At 47.3% G+C, this 18,819-nt stretch overlaps 1 protein-coding gene across 1 annotated transcript; it reads right to left on the bottom strand.

Annotated features, from left to right (window-relative positions):
• Positions 1 to 1,744: 1,744 nt before the first annotated feature.
• On the bottom strand, positions 1,745 to 17,606 carry LOC114582858 (cardiotrophin-2-like). The gene is made up of 3 exons (XM_028704195.2): positions 17,091 to 17,606; positions 15,136 to 15,278; positions 1,745 to 4,351 (listed from the first exon to the last, which is right to left on the bottom strand). The coding sequence occupies exons 1-3, from the start codon at positions 17,104 to 17,106 to the stop codon at positions 3,893 to 3,895; spliced, it is 618 nt and encodes a 205-aa protein (XP_028560028.2). The 5' UTR covers positions 17,107 to 17,606; the 3' UTR covers positions 1,745 to 3,892.
• Positions 17,607 to 18,819: the final 1,213 nt, after the last annotated feature.

The raw sequence follows: 18,819 nt of genomic DNA on the forward strand, positions 1-18,819 counted from the left end.
ATTGCTTTCTTTTCTCTGTAATTTGTTGGAAAGGGTGTGAATCGTTTTTTGAGGGAGAGTGACACTCAGGTCTCTGAGCAGATAACCTTGGACTCAGAGGCTGACATGCTTCCCCACACGCCTTCAAGAGGCAGCAAACAAAGGTCACACTTTCTCCTCCTCCTCCTTTAGTGCCAGGGAGCTGCTTCAAAGGCAGGAAGCGCCCGGTTCTGTCACTTTCGTTTCCTCAGAAGTGACGCAGGACAACGGACACATCTATCCTGCAAAAGATATGTGCAGCATGACGGCTTGGAACTCCAGGGTTACGCCACTAACTGTGGACATTTCATGCCGTATTTTCACACCCAGGACCCACATCTGAGGATGTTGCGTCTTGTGAGCGAACAATACGGTATATAGTTTTCTGGCGGAAGTGTTCCCACCCAATTAGCCCCAGGCAGCATGGGAGTTGTAGTCTGGCAATGTCTGAGGGCCGCAGATTCCCCAGCTCCACATTAAGCTATTGTTTATTACCGTTTTGGCCTAACTCAGACGCTGCGACTGTCCCTCCCTCCGTGCAGACGTCAAGACAGGAACCAGACGGAAGGGCTAGATATTTAGGTGCAGGGTTACGTGGCCCAGCTCCGCTTCTTGCTCCCGTGTTGGTAACACCTGCACAGGGATTTTGCAAGTCTGGAAAGCAAGTCTCCTGTTTCCTCAAACACAATTTTGGGGCTTCTCCAAATGACCTGTTCACTGAGCCGTTCCATTTGCTTTGTTTACGCAAAGCTTAGACAGAAGTTAGAATATCCCCAGGCGTTACTGAGCGCTCATTCTGATTTGTCTGCAAGGATGTTATACAACAGTGAAAACCTTCGTGCTGATTTGCTAAGACGTTTTCTTGTTAACCATTTGTATGCTCCTCACTTTTCAGTGCATTTCCTCATCACTTTCCTAACTGCAAAAAGTTTGTGGTTTTTTAAAGTAAGTTTGTCACGCTACGGTGACATACTTTAGTTAATGAAACCTAAATTTCTGGTATGTGGTTGAATCCCGCCAGCAAACTAGCAATTGACTAGAGGCTCCTTTTGTTAGGGATTGCATACCTGCACCAGTCTTTTGCAAGAAGCATAGTACAGCTCACATTTTGTCTTTGGAAAGTCTCTCAGTCAGGCAGTGTACAAGGATCACAGGGCAAATACATCAGGGAGGGGGGTTACCATTTTTACTCTTGATTTTGGATGTTAATTTGAGCTCTTCTTCAACCTAGTTCTGCCAAAATAGACTAGTAAAGGTAAAGGTACCCCTGCCCATACGGGCCAGTCTTGACAGACTCTAGGGTTGTGCGCCCATCTCACTCTATAGGCCGGGGGCCAGTGCTGTCCAAAGACACTTCCGGGTCACATGGCCAGCGTGACGAAGCTACTCTGGCAAAGCCAGAGCCGCACACGGAAACGCCGTTTACCTTCCCGCTGGTAAGCGGTCCCTATTTATCTACTTGCACCCAGGGGTGCTTTCGAACTGCTAGGTTGGCAGGCGCTGGGACCGAACGACGGGAGCGCACCCCGCCGTGGGGATTCGAACCGCTGACCTTTCGATCGGCAAGCCCTAGGCGCTGAGGCTTTTACCCACAGCGCCACCCGCGTCCCTCCAAAATAGACTACCGTTGCCCAAACACCCACACCTTCACAGACAAAAAGAGAGAGAAACCCCGGGGTCCTCCAATGCCATGGATTTTATTAGACAAAATAAAGTCCCATGTATGTACAAAAGGCAAGGATACACCCAAAGAAATCCTGCAAGGAAAATGGATGATCGTTGAGGTACCAAAAATATACTATTTTCAACATTCTTTTTTTTAAGTATTTAAAAATATACAAAATAAAATCATTTTTTAAAAAAACCAATTTATATCATTGAGAGGTGAGAAAAATTATGAAGAATAGAAAAGACTTTATTTTAAAGCCACTTGGTTTTACCCAAGATGGCTGCATATCCTCAGGAGTTTACTCCCTACATACCCAACCACCCCAGAAATGGCTATACCTCACTGCTGTTACAAATATCTAAGGCACAGAGCAAATAACAGCAGTCCCATAACTCTTTTCCTCACTACCACCAGGTCTGATGGGCTCTTCAGATGTGGTTAACCAGGATGACATCAAACCAAGCAGTAATGTGCACGTGTGAACAGCTACCTCAGATAGAACTCCCATTATCTCCTCACATTGCCTGAAAGGCACTGCAAAGTTCACAAATTCATCAAGGGAATTGGCCATCACCCCCAGCCTGGTGTCCTCTAGATATTTTGGACCACATCTCCCATCATCCATAACCACTGAGTGCTCAAGGGACCATCAGGTAGTGTGAGACAACCGCCTCAGGTAGTAAATGCTGGAGGGCATGGAGCAGCAACAAGGTGTTGTGGGGACAGAACGGCATGTGCCCTGCAGCCTGCCTCACATCCCACAAACTAGCCTTCTGCCCTAAGATGCAAGGGAGAACGCTGTTCTGTTGACACTGTTGACATAAGATCCAACGGTTGTCGCTTCAGGCAATGAAATGTTTTGGGCCGGTCCTGTCAGGTGACAAATGTCTATGTGTGATGCCCCCGCCTCCTTGAGGAAGTGCTGATGAATATGTAAATTACATACACTGGAAAGTGTCAAGTATGGATATGAAACACTGACATGTCCCAGACAGCCATGTGTTGGGTTTGCAAGCACCAGAGTATTGACATACATTATTAGTGTCCTCGTTTTACAGTCTATTTTGTAATTTTCCATCCTTTTCTAAATGGCCACCCCCTCTGTGGAATTTCTCTCTCTCCCTCTCAAAATAGAATAAATTAGATCCCATTGCCCCTCGTTAAATAGTACATAAATAACCCATGCAAACTTCGCTGGGACATAAATAACAATCATTTCATAAATATGCATGTGTGTGCGCACACATGTGCTTGTATATAGATCAGAATTGCCAATGTGGCCTACTCCAAATGTTTTGGACTACAACTCCCATCAACCCCTGCAAGGACTGCCAAGCTGCCTAGAGCTGATGGGAATTGCAGTCCAAAACACCTGAACAGCAGTAAATTGGAAAAGGCTGGGATGGATGGACCGATCAGTAGACAGATCTAGTTCTCTCTCTCACACCATACCACACCCCACACTGTAACAGTAGTTGTGATATGCAGCCAGAATTGAAATTGTATTAATCTCAGTTTAAGTGTATGCCTGTTTGCCACTGAAAACAATAGACCACCCCCAACAGGAGGACAAAGTGCAAAACCTGGAAGCGTAAATGCAAGAGGTCTCGCTCAGCACAAGCGCACAAGTTGACCTCATAGGGTGAAGACAGACTTAAAGAACTTGGGGTGACCAAGGCCTTAGAACTGAAGTGACAGGCAAGTCTGCCAGCCAATTATGTTCAACCAACAGCCTTGTCCTTCCTCCTCACTGACACTTCCAGGTAGCTTGTCTGTCTTTTTAAACACACCTTTTAAAATGCTGCATAAACATTCTTATGCATTTATCATTTGTTGCCTTATTATTATTATTTAAAATGGAAAAGGGTTTTTTTAGTGCATGATCTGGAGAGGCCCTCAGTGACATCACAGGGGAGCAGCAGCCAATGAGCACCATGCACAGCCAGGGGAGGCGCCCAATCAGCACCACACACAACCACAGGCTTCTACTGAAAACCTGACGAGTGAGTCGTTGCTTTTTCCAGAGCTCAGCTCTGGAGATAAATAGATAATGTTCGGACTGGACGCAACAAGGGCACTTCCAGACTTTCTCCACCAGCCTGTGGGTGTTGCGTCTGTCTTCTCCCTACGCCTGCTTCCCTAAGAAATCTGCGGCAAGGAGGACAGAGGAACCCTTTAACCTGGGAGTTACTCCTTGAGCGATCCTTAGGCTGGGAATTTCTCCGCGAGGAGAGAGAAGTCTTTCACCGTCCTGTCAATCCACTCTTTGTACGTATGGCACACCACGTAGCCCCGGACTTTCTTTTCGAAAGTGTCGGCTTCCACAGACTCCAGCATGAGAGGGTCCGTGACGGCGGCGGGCGGCGCTCCCAAGGCAGACATGATGGCCGTCAAGTTGCTGAGAAGGCCTTGGATGCGCAAGCGAGTCACCTTCAGCATATCCAGAAGTTCCACTTTGGTGGGGTTGAGCTCAAACTGGTCGTCCCGCACCAGCTGCAGGAACTCCACGAAGGCTGTGTAGGCCTCATAATTCTTCTCCACACGCTTGACGTGGCTGAGAGTCCGCCATTCCAGGAACGGGATGGCGGCCGTTGGCACCCCTTCGTAGCGCAGCCTCCGGGCGTCGAAGCCGGAGTCGCTAAACGGGCTGCCTTGGTGACTCAGCTGGGAACAGAGAGAAATAGAGAGGTTGTGTTTTTCAATTTAACAGGATTTGTACGCCACTCAATCACCCGTAACCTCCAAGCAGAAGAAAGCTGGCGCAGGAATGCGCTGGAGAAATAACCGTCAATAAAGATTGCGTTGTCTCCCGACACACACTCCGTTTTTATGGGGCTGCTGGCCCCTGGCACCTACATGCCAGGAAAACCTGCCGAGACTCTGCCAAAGGCATGGGACAGGAAAACAGACGTGGGAAATGTATTCCAGGGAAACCACCGGCAGTTCAGGGAAAGGCCTACGGCTCAGTGGCGGGGCATGTGTTTTGCATGCGAACAATTCCGGGCTCAATCCCCAACATCTCCAGGAAAGTCTGGGACTGAGAAAATCCCCTGCTTCAGATTCTGAAGCGCTTCTGAGCTAGATGGACCGATGACCCGGCTCATTTTAAGCCAACTTCCTTTGTTTCCACTACCTATAAGGTAGACAATTTTCAAAGGGGTTAAATATTCTGAGCCACAGACGTGCATGTGGACTTGAGAGTGCCTGCTGCGAAATGCGCCCTCGTCACTTCTCAGAAATCCCGGGGGTGGCACCCACCAGTACCAGGCTCCTTCATCCCTTTGGAATTCCTTGCAGGGAAGGCCAACAAAAACAGGCCTTTCGTTGTTCCCCAGATCAGCCGGCCGTAGTTCCACCTGAGTCCCCCCCCCCTTTTTACGAGGATGCCGTTGGCAGCTTGGCTGCGCGCCAGAGCCCAGGCTGCAATGACCTCCCTACATCTGGCATCTGGTGCCCAGGCAGGTTGCGGGAAGCAGGGCACAGCAAATTTTTGGGCACTCAGCCACTGCGTGCAGGGATCAGAATAAAGGCGAAGGAGCGGCCACCGGAGAGTGGGAGATTTGCGCTCTCGATTGCAGCTTTGGCGGGGGGGGGGGCGACCAGTGACTCCTCTCTCCCTCGATCATGTTGCAAAGTCAAGGAACAAGCGTTGCGAGAACAATGGAGCCGCCGCGGGCAACCTTTCCGTGCTGTTTCCTGCTGGTGATACAGGTTTGCTCTGGATCCGCCAGAAGGCAAAGGGCTCGGTGCTGCTTTGGCTGCGGGTGCCTTTAGCCCGTAGCCTGAGGTGGGCACAGCCTGTTTGGTTACGTTGCCAGGACTGGAGCCCAGTCTGCAGCATTTCTGAGTCCTGCAGGGCCGAAGCTTGATCTGGTGGGAGGCATGGAGCTTGGTGGCCTTGCCTTGAGGGAAAGGAGTAGACCACCTGCCCTCTTTCCAGCACAGAGCATTTATACCAGAGGTGGGGAGCCAGATCCTTAGGAGATCCCAGCCTCATGGGCCAAATTCAGCAAGTGGAAGGCACCTGATATCTCAATGATAGCAGGTGACTGGGCGCTTTGAAGCCCCAAAGTCACTAGCACTTCAAGGCTCTTGGTTGTGCACCGGCAGCCATTTTTCTACCTGTACAGCTCCTGACACCTGGTGCGGAGCAAGTGGGTGCGGCTTGGGGGGGAACGGTTTCATGGGCCAAGTTTGGTCCACAAGCCCTATCCCTCAGTGATTACACATGTGAGGTTTAAAACCCTTTCACAGAATTATAGAATTGTAGAGTTGGAAGGGACCTTGGGGATCATCTAATCCAACCCCTTGCAATGCAGGAATATGCAGCTGTCCCATACAGGGATCGAACCTGCAACCTTGGCATTATCAGCCCCACGCTCTAACCAGCTAAGCTTTGCTTCAGTCCAGCTTGTAATGTGACAGTGAGACGTCATATACTTCGATTTAAATTATAGCAATTCTTTCTGAAGGTGCATGCACACTTATAAATTGACATATCCATTTTTGTGCAAATCTGTACCCTCTGGTTTTTCTTTTGGTTATGCATACTCTCTGTGTTGGTTATGTGTAACCGGCCACCTTAATACACAGATACTGCATATACAAGCAATGAAGTCAGATGGGGCTGTGACCTTTAGGAGCTGCTTGTGAATTTTCCATAGGTATATGGCCGGGTGCTGTTGGAAGGAGAAAGCTGGACTAGATAAACCTTGGCTTGGTCATTTCTTAAGTCTTTAGCTTCGGTGACAATAATGGAGATTTGAGCCTCACCTATGAAAACATCCCAAGGATACATCAGAATTTTTTACCCAAAGAGCCTCCTATAACTTCACTGACGCTACAAACATATCCCCTGACTTAAAAAAGGAGCCTTGTGTCCTTCATACCAAAGAACGCTGATCATATATCCGATGTGTTGTGTAGTTCTGCAACCAAATTCAGGAACAGGTCCTGGGCACAGAATCTCAACCTTTCATTTTTATGAGAAAGGACGCTTCTAGTCCTTAACGTCGCAAGGAAAGGTTGGAAAAGATGCAGGCAAAATCTTAAAAGCATTGCGAGGGGGGACTTCCGGCGAGGCAGCATGGCGGCAGCAGCAGAAGAAAAGAGCTGCTGAAGCCAGCCAGAGTAAAAGGCTCTGGTGACCGATTCCCGGACCCCCCAGAACTGCTGCTGCCAGCACTGCCAACGGAGAGGAATTGGGGGTGCCCGGGCATCTATCAAAGGAGCCAAAACACCCCCCCACGACCTTGATTGAGCCGGAAAGGCACCCGACCCCCCCCCCCAACAGCCGAGAGGAGCTCCAAAACCCGGAGGACAGTGGAACTAACGCAAAGAGGGAGAAAGAAAGGGAGAGAGAGGAAGAAGAAGAAAGAAAGAAAAAGGAGCCCCAAATTTACCGTTGCTGCCCCCATCTCTGCCGACGGGAAAGCAGAGGAGAGGTAGGTGAGCACGATGAAGGCAAAATAGGCTTCGGGGAGGAAGGAAAAAAAAAACAAAAACGCACGTGGCTGAGCCCTACCGGGAGCTCCAGCGGCAAGGAGAACACAGAGAAGCTGCATAACAAAGGAGACCACAGAAAAGAAAAAACAACCTCCCCCCCCCCTTTTTTTAACACCCCCTTTTTTAACCCTTTCCTCCCCCTCCCTCCCTCCCTTTAAAGAAAATATATATATACATCTTTCTTATCCCTCCCCCCCCATATACCTACTTTTACCACTTTTCTTTTTAAAAGAGGGGCCACTGCTGCTGCAGCCACCCTTTATTTGAATCTTTACTTTTATTTCTATCTTTTCTACTCACTATTTAAAGACACACTTTTCCACACACACATCCTCAATTTAAACCTCATTTTATTTCCACCTCAAACCCCCCTCTTAAGATTTAAAATGGCAGTACCCAGAAAACAGCCCTGAACCATCACAGGCCATTTCCTGGGACTGCCACTCCGCCCCAGACTTTCCACTCTCTTTTACCTACCCTCTTTTACCTATACTTTACTCATTTAAAAAAAAATAAAAATAAAAAGCTTTATTTAAAGACACCCCCCCTTTTTTTTTTACCTTTAATTCTCATTTTTATCTTTTACCCGTACATTTTTGGTTGCTTTTCTGCAGACGGAGAGTGGTGGCGGTGGTTGGGGGGACATATTATTATTATTTTTTAAAAGACAGAGCAGAGCCATACAATTATTCTTCTTTTCTTTCTCTTTTTAAAGCTCTTGTTCGCCTGCTCCTGAGGGGGGAATCTTTCGCCCCCAGCTACGACCACCACTCTCTTTTAAAACAAAAATTTCCTCCATATACCCATTTGGAGAACAAAAAATAACTGCATGGTTTTGTTTGATTTGTTTTTCTTAAGAATAATATTTCCCCCTGGTTATTGTTGTTATTTTTTGCTTGTGGGAAAGTAATTAAAAATGGAGGAAAATTAAACATATACCCTCTAATCTCTTGCATCTCTACCTGCTAACCCCCTTCCCTTTATATGAACTGTCTGTCCGTTAGTATACCCATCTCTACTTACCTGCCCCCCCCCGCCTCGGCGGCACCGCTGAGGCATCTACAGAAGCCCTAGAGAAGTTCTTAAAACACAGGCTAGAAGTGACACAAATGACCACCTAATCGAAACGCTCTGTAAAAGCCACCAGCCAACAAAGCCTGATCAGCTCAGCAACCCAACAATACCCAGGAATCACCACTGCCACAACTCCTAACCACCACACGCCCAACCCCAAGAGGACGCCAAGCCAACCTCAAACCAAAACCATCAGGGAGACCGAGATGACACCAACCAGGGAGATGGCAAACAATGCTAAGATGGTAGCTCCCCTTCAAGATGATGACCACCCAATAACGAAACGAGATCTGAGGGAAATGGAAGCACGATTAGAAGAAGCACTGAAGGCCACAATGGCTCCCATGCAGGTACTAATCAACAATCTAACCTCCAAAGTGGAAGCTCTAGAGAACAAGAACCAAATGCAAGAAAGAATAATAGAACAATACCGGGAGGAGAACGCACGTGTGAACAAGAAACTGGACGAACTGGTAAACCAAATGGAAGCAGAACACAACGAGATGAAAATTAAGCAAGCCGACCTTGAAGACCGCAATAGACGTTGTAACATCCGCTTCCGCAACTTTCCTGAAAAAACAGAGGAGAAAAGCCCAGCAGACCTAATTATACGCTGGCTGAAAAACACAATCCCAAGCCTGAAACTTGAGGCAGAGGACTTGGAGAGGGCTCACAGAGCCCTAAAACCTATGCCAAAACCCAGCGCCCCCCCGAGAGACATCATTGTATGTTTCACACGCTACCGAAAGAAGGAAGAAATATGGCACCAACTCAGAAACTCAAGCAACCTTCGATATGGAGAAACCCCCATTCTGGCCTTACAGGACCTATCTCAGGATACCCTAAACCGGAGGAAAAGCCTGCGCCCATGCACCCAGCGTCTCCAACAAGCAGGGATCAAATACCGATGGGGCTTCCCCTTCCGCCTCATTGTAACAACGAACACAACACAACACATGGCTACCAACATACCTGAGGCCCTGCAACTACTAAAGAACCTTGAACTCGACCTCCCGCCGGAATGGAAACCGACAAACCCACCAAGCGACAGCCCCAACCACGAGGAAACAACAGCAAACAACTGGACAATGGTACAGAAGAAAAAGATACAACAGAAGCGGCGCAACAACGCAAACCAATACAGGCAAGCATCATGCTCAGAACCGTCCCGCCGGCCATACGACACAAGAAACCAGACCAAGATCAACCAAACCAACTCATCGCAGATGGACAACCCTACAACAACAACAACCCCGGCTGAAAGAAGCAACCAGGAAAAAACCACAAACTGAAGGACTGGTGATTCCCCCCCCCTTTTTTCCCCTCCCCCCCCCAAAACATAGATTTAGTTAACACCATCAACACCCCCCCCAGCCCCGCACCCCCACAGAAATCCCCACCCCAACACCAGTCCAGACGACCTCAACCACATTCCCCATCACCCACACCTTCAACATCCTCATACTCCATACTAAGGAAAAACAACTCCAACCTTAATAACACAACCCACAATCAGGCTAAAATCTGATACCCAACCAGCACTATGGTGGCACCAGAGCGTACCAGCACCCACATCCCCACCCCAACACACCAACAATGTTGCTCATAATACTGGCAACACTGCTTACAAACCTTATACCTGACAGCGACGTTACAAAGTCACTTCACACTGTCTCGCTGATCACCCCCTATCGCAGACAACAGGGGGGACGGCCTGTCCTTGAACACGGCCTTCCACACCAGCTGAGACCTAGGACCAACTGGCTAAATGCCAGATGGCCCAAAATACCCCAAACAAACACCTATATGACTACATATAGGAAACTCCCTACAACTTACCCCCTACTCTTTAACCCAAATCTCACTCTAATCCTACTAGCCCCCCACCCACCACACCCTAGGTCAGCGCAACCCCACTGGTTCTTTAAACAACACGAAGAGAGAGACACAAGACAACCCGAACGGGTTGGCAGGGAATCGCCCCACATAATAGATAAACAAAATGGCTAACCTAAAAGCAATTACATTAAACGTGAGGGGGCTGGGAAACCCCATCAAAAGAAAACGCATCACCTCATACATAAACACCATGAAACCACACATCACCTTCCTACAAGAAATACACAATCCACCCAAAGGCAGCAAACTCCTGAGCGACCCCCGCTTTAGTCAACAGTGGGTCGCACGAGGCTCAGGGAAAGCCCGTGGTGTAGCCATAATACTCAGTAGGGACCTGAACTTCACTGCCACAACAGTCCTCAAGGACAAAAAAGGCAGATTCATTTTCGCTAAAGGGACACTAGATGGCAAAATCAAACTGACAATCGGCTCCATATATGCCCCAAACACGAAACAACTAGAATTCTTCCAGAAAACACTAAACAAATTCCTCTCCTTCTCTGAAGGGGAAGCAATCCTAGGAGGGGACCTCAATCTAAATATGAAAGGTATATCCCTGAAAGATATCCACCCCACAACCCCATGGGCAACCTTCCTCCGAAGGAAACCCCCAACAACCAGGAACTCTTACAAGTTACTAAAAATGCTAAAAAACAGGGGTCTCTATGACATTTGGGGTGAGCAAAACCCGGGAGACATCAGCCATACATTCCAATCGGGACGCCATGATACAGTATCCAGACTGGACAGCATTCTACTCACACAGGGTCTGATTCCCTCAGTAGAATCAACAAACATAGGTAACATTAAAATCACAGATCACGCCCCAGTAGAAGTCACTGTTAAAATAGGAGAAGGAACACAAACCACCCCATCCTGGTCCTTCAGTCCCATCCTAACTACAAACAAACAAATTAGAGAGAGTCTCACAAAAACCCTCCAAAACTACTTCAAAGAAAACGATGTAAACAATACAACAACCCCCCTCCTATGGGACGCAATGAAAGCGGTCACCAGAGGAGCTTGCATAAAAGAGAAAACATTCCTTAAAAAACAAACCTCCTCAAAAATTAGCAAAATAGAACAAGACATCACAGCCCTCTCATCACGCTACAAACAAACAGGATCTAAAAAACTCCTCAAACTCATAGAACAGAAAAGGAGAGAACTAGACTCCTTAGAAATCAACAAAACAATGATCAACATTCTATACTCTAAACAACGTTTCTATGAATATGGAGGGAAAAACTCCAGATTACTAGCAAATAGATGTAGGAAAAAAGCACTCAAAACAAGAATACACTGCATCACCAAAAAAGACGGCAACATAACATTCTCCCCCAAAGAAATAATTTCAGAATTTGCAGAATTTTACTCCAACCTATACACCTCCCATAACCCACCAGAGAGGGAAATCAAAAAATTTCTAGCAGGACTGACCATGCCTACCCTAACTGATGAGGAACAGGAATTCATGGATAGCCCTATCACCCCAGAGGAAATAGATGCGGTCCTCAAAAACTTGAAACCACACAAAGCCCCAGGCCCAGACGGCTTCACAGCAGAATTCTATAAGAAATTCAAAGAACCCTTGATGCCCTACATGACCCGCCTATTCAACGACATCATAAAAGGAGGCCCCATCCCCAAAACCTGGACCCACTCCAAAATAGTCTCCATCCCAAAACCACTAAAAGACAGCCTCAAAGTAGAATCATACCGCCCAATCTCATTAATAAACCAAGACTACAAGATATTCACATCAATCTTGGCCAACCGCCTAAAAATCTTCCTACACAAGTTAATAGCCCCAGACCAGACTGGCTTTGTCCCTGGCCGCAATATAACAGACCCCATCAGGAAACTACTGAACCTGATCGAACACAGCAAGGCAACCAAACTCCCATTGACAATTATGTCCCTAGACATACTCAAAGCCTTTGATTGCTTGGAGTGGAAATACATATTAGCAGTACTAACTAACATGAAATTTGGCCCCAACTTCCTACAAATCCTCAAACAAATATACTCCCAAGCCTCAGCAAAATGCAGAACTAACAATATGGATTCTAACACTATAGCTATCCAAAGAGGCACGAAACAAGGATGCCCACTGTCTCCCTTCTTATTTATCCTGGCTCTGGAACCCCTAGCAATCCGCATCCGAGCAGCCGCAGACATCAAGGGAGTGGAAATAAAAGGCAGGACCTATAAATTAGGGCTCTTTGCAGATGACCTAATGGTCACAACACCAGACCCCATAAGCACAGCAACCTCCCTAATCAGAGAACTCAACGCATTTGCAATGGTGTCGGGCCTACAGGTAAATTTCACAAAGTCAGAAGCTATGTGCTTCAACACCCCTCCTCACACCCAAAAAGAACTCACGAAGGTCACCAAAATAAAACTTTGCCACACCAAGTTCAGATACCTAGGGGTACAAATAACCAGAAACCTCAATAAATTATACCTCCACAACTACAAGCCCCTGTGGCGACAAATTAACAAAGACCTAAAGAGATGGAATAACATGAATTTCACTCTCTCAGACAAAATAGCCATGATCAAAATGATCACACTCCCAAAACTAACCTACCTATTCCAAACCCTCCCAATCTGGATCCCCTCAACCCAACTTCACAGTTGGCAGAGAAAACTACACTCTTTCATCTTCTCACATAAAAAACCAAGAATAAGCCCCAAATACCTGCACCTCCCCACCTCAGAAGGAGGATGGGGAATCCCCAACATAGAAGCATATTACAACGCCAACCAAATACGCCATATAATCCCATATATACTAGAAGATGAGACAAAACAATGGGTACACCTAGAGAGGGACACAATTGAAAACACCTGCACCACAACATACCCACTCCTCCCAAACAAACTAAAGAAAATTCCCACAACACTTAACAGGTACACACAGACCATGCTCAAAGCATGGAAAACACAAATAGGCAAACTATCCCCAACCCCATCCCCACTAATCCCCCTGGCATACCACCCATTATTCCACCATGCAGCACAAAACCTCCAGATAAAAACCTGGCGAACCAAAGGCTTGTATCGCCTAATAGACTTTTATAAAAATAACAAACCCTTGTCAACACAAGAAATACAAGACAAACTAGAAGACACCCAAATGCCCTGGTTAACACAACACCAACTACATGCCCTCTTAAACAACCCAACAGTAAAATCAGCAGCAACTAGGCCCCTGACAACCTTCGAAAACCTCCTCCTAACAACAAAGGGAAACGGTAAAGGGATGGTATCCGCAATATACAAAATACTACTCCAAAATCTCGCAAATCCCCTAGACGCAATCAAAAATCAATGGGAGAATGACATAGGCTATGAGATAAACCCCACTCAATGGACCAGAATGTGGTCTAAACCCCCCTTTAAATCCATATCAACGAAAAGAAAAGAACTCACACTGAAACTCACCTACAGGTGGTACCTAACACCAAGGAAACTAGCGCTAATACACCCAGGAACCTCACCAAAATGCTGGAGAGGGTGCACCTCCACAGGCACATACTTCCACATGTGGTGGGAGTGTCCCAAAATCCAACTATTCTGGACAACAGCCATACAAGAAATTTGTAAAATAACTAAGCAAGTAATAGACACCACCCCAGAATTGGCCCTACTAAACATCTTCCAAGACAACAATGCCCATTTACACCACAAAGAACTCATAACCCACCTGCTCTCAGCAGCCAGAAACACCATAACCAGACACTGGAGAGACCTGTCAGGAGTAAGCATGGACCAATGGTATCAAATAGTATGGGAAACAGCCCTACTAGAAAAATTAACTAATAAACTGAAACTGACACGGGGACAAACAGAAGAAGATGCCTTCACCCCGGTATGGCTCCCCTTTATCACACACACAGCCCAACAGGACAATGACAATAATCCACCAACAGCATACAAATCAATATGGCTAACCTGATCCAAAACACCCACCCACCTCACTCACACACGAAAACAAAGATCACCACAGCCAATCACAAGCAAACAATCACACCCTAGGCCAACCCCAACCTCTCTCACCACCAAAGGAACACAAGTGAACAACACAAGCACGCTGACACCAAACTCTACATACATTAAACATAATAGAAACACCGCCACCCAATCCCACCCTTATCCATCTTCCCTCTCTCCACCCCCTTTCTCTTTTCTCTCCTTTTTTTATTTTTATTTTTATTTTCTTCTCCCCCTAATGCCTCAACAAATGAAACGGATTTGTAAAAATGTTACATGGGGAAAAATATATATGAGGCACTACACTTCTGTAAAACAAGAAAATCCTTAATAAAATATTTAAAAAAAAAAAAAAAAAAAAAAAAAAAAAAAAAAAAAGCATTGCGAGGGACGGTGGCTCTGAGCAGGATTCTCAGATGTCAACAGCGCCACTGCCATGCATAGTTTGCCCTCTCTGTCATGCCAGGACTGGCAGAAATAAGGAAATGCATATGTATTTGCTTCATTTGCCTACTTTGCATAATCCTGCCCTCACTTTATTTCTTCTTTCTTTTGCAGAATATAGGTCTGGAACAGAGCAGGTATTTTAAAAACATACTTGCAAATATATATATGTTTAGACTTTCAACTTGCTGCTTGCTGCTTGTCCATTAAGGACCCCCTTGCTATGGGTAATCCAGAGGATTCTGGGTTACATTCTGGGTGGCATGTTCTGCTCATGCAAAGCACTTGAATTGAAGGTGTAACATTAAACAAACAAACAAAAAACCCTCAGGAAATTCTCACCCAACACACCGGATTTCAGAGGAAAGTGGGGAATCATGAGAAAGCTGTCTTCTGAGGAATGCCCACAAGGTAACCGGCTTCTGAGGAACTAGAGGGATTATTGGGAAATAGCTGGAAAGGGAAACAACCTTTGCGAAGCATACGCAGAAGCCGCTCTTCCAGAAAAAAGGCAAAGCTCTTACATAGGTGTTCAGAAGGACGGTGCTGTTGGCTTTCATGAGGCGGGCCAGGTTGAAGGTCTGGCCAATGATGGTGTTGAGAGGTGAATCCCGGTCAGGGGAGACGATGTGGACCAGGCCTGCACAAATGACGAGGAGACTTCTGGCTGAAAAGGAACAAAATGAATATTCAGTGCAGGATTGGCTCAGGGTTGGGTTTTTAAAATTGGGCCCACCTCTCTGAATGTGGCTCCACACCACCGTCGCTGCCACTTCCCTTTCGCTTCCTGTCTCTCCCGTTGCCTCAGTCTTGAGATAAGTTCGCTCAAAGTTCAACCTCCCTCCCAAAATGTGGCAGCATCCTTGAGACGGCCATTCCCATCTGCCTGAAGATCTCCATCAGGTCGATGTTCTCCTAACCTCAGGAGTCAAGACAGGGCCAGTTTGAGGCTTTTAAGGGCCCACAAGGCAGCCTCTGTTTACACTGCGCAGTCACCCAAAGAAGGAACACAGTCCTGCCATTAGGAAGCGACGCATGGGTTTTAGGGCACTCGAGAAGGATAGAGCCAGTGGTGGTTGTAAGGGTTATTAGAGCAGGGGTAGAGTGTCGCCAATGGCAAGATGCCTGCACCACATCGAGGAGAGTTGTAGGAAGCGCGTTGTTTACACTCCCGGTTTCCCCATCACTCTCCTTGTCATGGCGCAGGTGTTCTGCCATTGGTGATGCTCTGGGTTGGCCGCCATAGTGCTGGTGCGCCTGCACATTGAGCCAGTGGCGGGAGGCAGTAGATGCAGCCTGCAAGGAGCGCACCGCAAGCAGCCTTGGCTGCCACAACGACGGGCAACACTCTCCTTGGAGGATGCTGCCTCTGTTGATCCTGCCATTTCCTCAGCCCGCCTCTTGGGTCGGCCAGCCCTGGCAGACAGAGAGCGCTGCAGGGTTAGAGTGTTGGACTACGACCTGGGAGACCAGGGTTCAAATCACTCTCTCAGCCTGACCTACCTCACAAGATTGTTGTGATGATACAATGTAAAAGAGACAGGGGCGCAAACTATTTATATGCCACCTTAAGCTTCTTGAAGGAAAGGGTGGGATGTAAATGTCCTGTGATAAGTAAGAATGGAAGCAAAGGGTAGCACTTATATTTCATTTAATATTTAATTTGTGTTGCCATGGGGAAGGGAAGGGCCAATTACAGAATCAATTTCATGTCCATGCCGAAAGATGGAAAGAAGAGGAAGACGTCCCAGCCAAATAAGAATGGATACAAAAATTTATGGAATACGCTGGAATGCCAAAACTTACCGGAAAAATAAAAAACCAAGATAACAAACTTTTTTTTAATAAAAGAATGGAAATGGTTTGCTGAATATATACAGACAAATTGGAAACAGATAAGAACATTGGCAGGATTATTGTAATAACCTGCAGCTTCATAAGAGTATATATTTAAAGTAGATGAATAAACGAACTAATTAAGTCAGTTTGGATATGCAAAAAATGTTAAAATGGCTGTAAAATTATTGAAATGTATAAACCTGAAAATCATAAATAAAATTTAAAAAAAAAATCATGTCTTAGCATGATTTGGCATGAATGAATCGAATAAAGACACACACACAAATGTCTCAATGCAGACATAACACGCTTTGGACGACCAAATCCATTTCAGACATGAAGCTCACCTGGTGACTTAGTTAGTCACCGTTTCTCAGACTAACCTACTTCACAGGGTTGTTTTCAGGGTGTGCAGGGGAGAACAACCCAGAAGGATAAAATGAAATAAAGAGAAAACAGTGCTAGCTTGCATCCACAACATTAACAACAACAAAAGTGATGCGATTACTAGAGCCATAACGTAACAAGTGGAATCCTCAATATTTTTTCCCCACCTCTAAAAAAAAAAAACAACCTTAAAAATCCAAGCGCACACATGCATGTATTAGACCACCTTGGAGAAAAGGAAGGTTTCACTTACCCAGAGAAAGAGTCATGGTTTCCTCACAGTTTTGAATCCCAGCGGAAATGCCAAGTTCTCTATGTCACCCCCTAATGGTTGGCAAAGGTATCGCTCCTTCCAGGAAATGGCTTCTGTCGCCCCCAAGTGGAGGATGTGGGTATCCCGCTGCTCTCTGAAATCGCCTCTGCCGCCCCCAAGTGGAGGATGCTTGAATGTCTGGTCCTGACCTCTCTCTGCCTTTCTCTGATGCCCACTAGTTGTGGGTTCCCTCTGCCCTGAGGCTGCTCCTGCTGCTGCTGCTGGTTGATGAGCCCCACTGAGACAGCTCTTTATATGCAGCCAAGGTGTTGTCCCCATCTTCTGAAATTCCCCAGCCTTCCTCCCCTCCCCTCTGTGGGCAAACACCTCCTACAGAAAGAGGAAGGGGGGGGGGGAAGCATCATTTCTGCTTCCTGCTCCTAAGACACTAGGCTGGGGGGGAGGAGGGAGGGAGGGAGGGAGGGAGGGGAGGGGCAGATTGTGAAATCTCTCCAATTTCCTGCACACTTGGGAAGAGAAGGAGGGAGAAATGAAAAGAAAAGCCAGGAGGGCATTTTCCTTTCTGAATTGCACAGGGCTGTAGTGAGGCTCTGCTCTGGCAGATGGGGCTGGGCGATTTGGGCAGCTGCCAAGGCCCAGGTGGCGTGGGATGGGCAACCCCAGACCACCACCCCACTGCTGAGGAGGGGCAACAGCAGCTGCCTCTGACAGTCCCCTCTCTTTGGTAGGGGGTCATCTAGTCCAACCAAGAACTGGGCCTGTCTGGGAGGGTTGCATCGTTCAACCTGCTTGTCTTCCTAGCCCACGACCGCCAACAGGCCTGCCCAATTTTGGGGGGCAGTTAGGGGATAAGGGAAAGAGCAGGGCCTTGCCGGGCAGCTGTGGGACATGTTGCTCATCAGTCTCCCAGCCGCAGTCGGAGATGAAGGGAGGATCCCCCGGGGCTGAGGCGGCCAAATCGGAAGGGTGTGGAAGGGGCAGAGAGCCAAGCCCTGCTCGTCCCACTGTCTGGGGCCTGGCTCAGATTCTTCCTTTCTTGACGCAGCACATTCCTCTCTCAGCTGCACACATTCCTGTCCCTAAAGCGGATCCTTGCCATGACCTTGTGATTCCAAACAAATCAAGCCTGACCAACTTTCTCTGGTTGCTCAGAGTTGCGAGGTCTTTCCTGGCAGCATGTTTAGCAGGCAGAAACCCAACAGGCAAAGCTTCCCCAACCCCCGAGGCTGTTTTTCCAGGCAGGGGGCAAAACACTCGCCTTGTTTGATTCCTGCCCGCCAAGCGACTGGTAAAGGCACTGGAACTCTGCTCTGGGGGCGGTAGAAGAGAGAGAGGAAGGACCTTCTATTCATGCTACCCTAAATCCGTTCTTCCCGCCCAGCCCCGAATACACTGGCATTATGCTCCACATTCTGTCACAGAGTTTTATGGGCACGGATGGTGCCAAGAGCCAGACATTCCCCCCCTCCAAATACCAGGAAGAGTCGGGTTGCTTATGTGTGTGATTGTGTACATTATGTACATTACCGAACTAGGCGAATGCAGGGTGGGGTGAGGAAAGAGGTTGTGAAGCTTTTTCCTACTCAGGAGTAAAGCTTTCATTGGGGGAGAATCTGTGGGGCTCCAGAAGCGGGGAACGGGGAGCTCTGATCGAGTTGGACAAACAAAGTGAAGGCCTCGGTGCTGTGCCACCTGCCTGCTACAGGCC

This window comes from Podarcis muralis, chromosome 13 (assembly GCF_964188315.1).
Source record: "Podarcis muralis chromosome 13, rPodMur119.hap1.1, whole genome shotgun sequence".
Classification (NCBI taxonomy): domain Eukaryota; kingdom Metazoa; phylum Chordata; class Lepidosauria; order Squamata; family Lacertidae; genus Podarcis; species Podarcis muralis.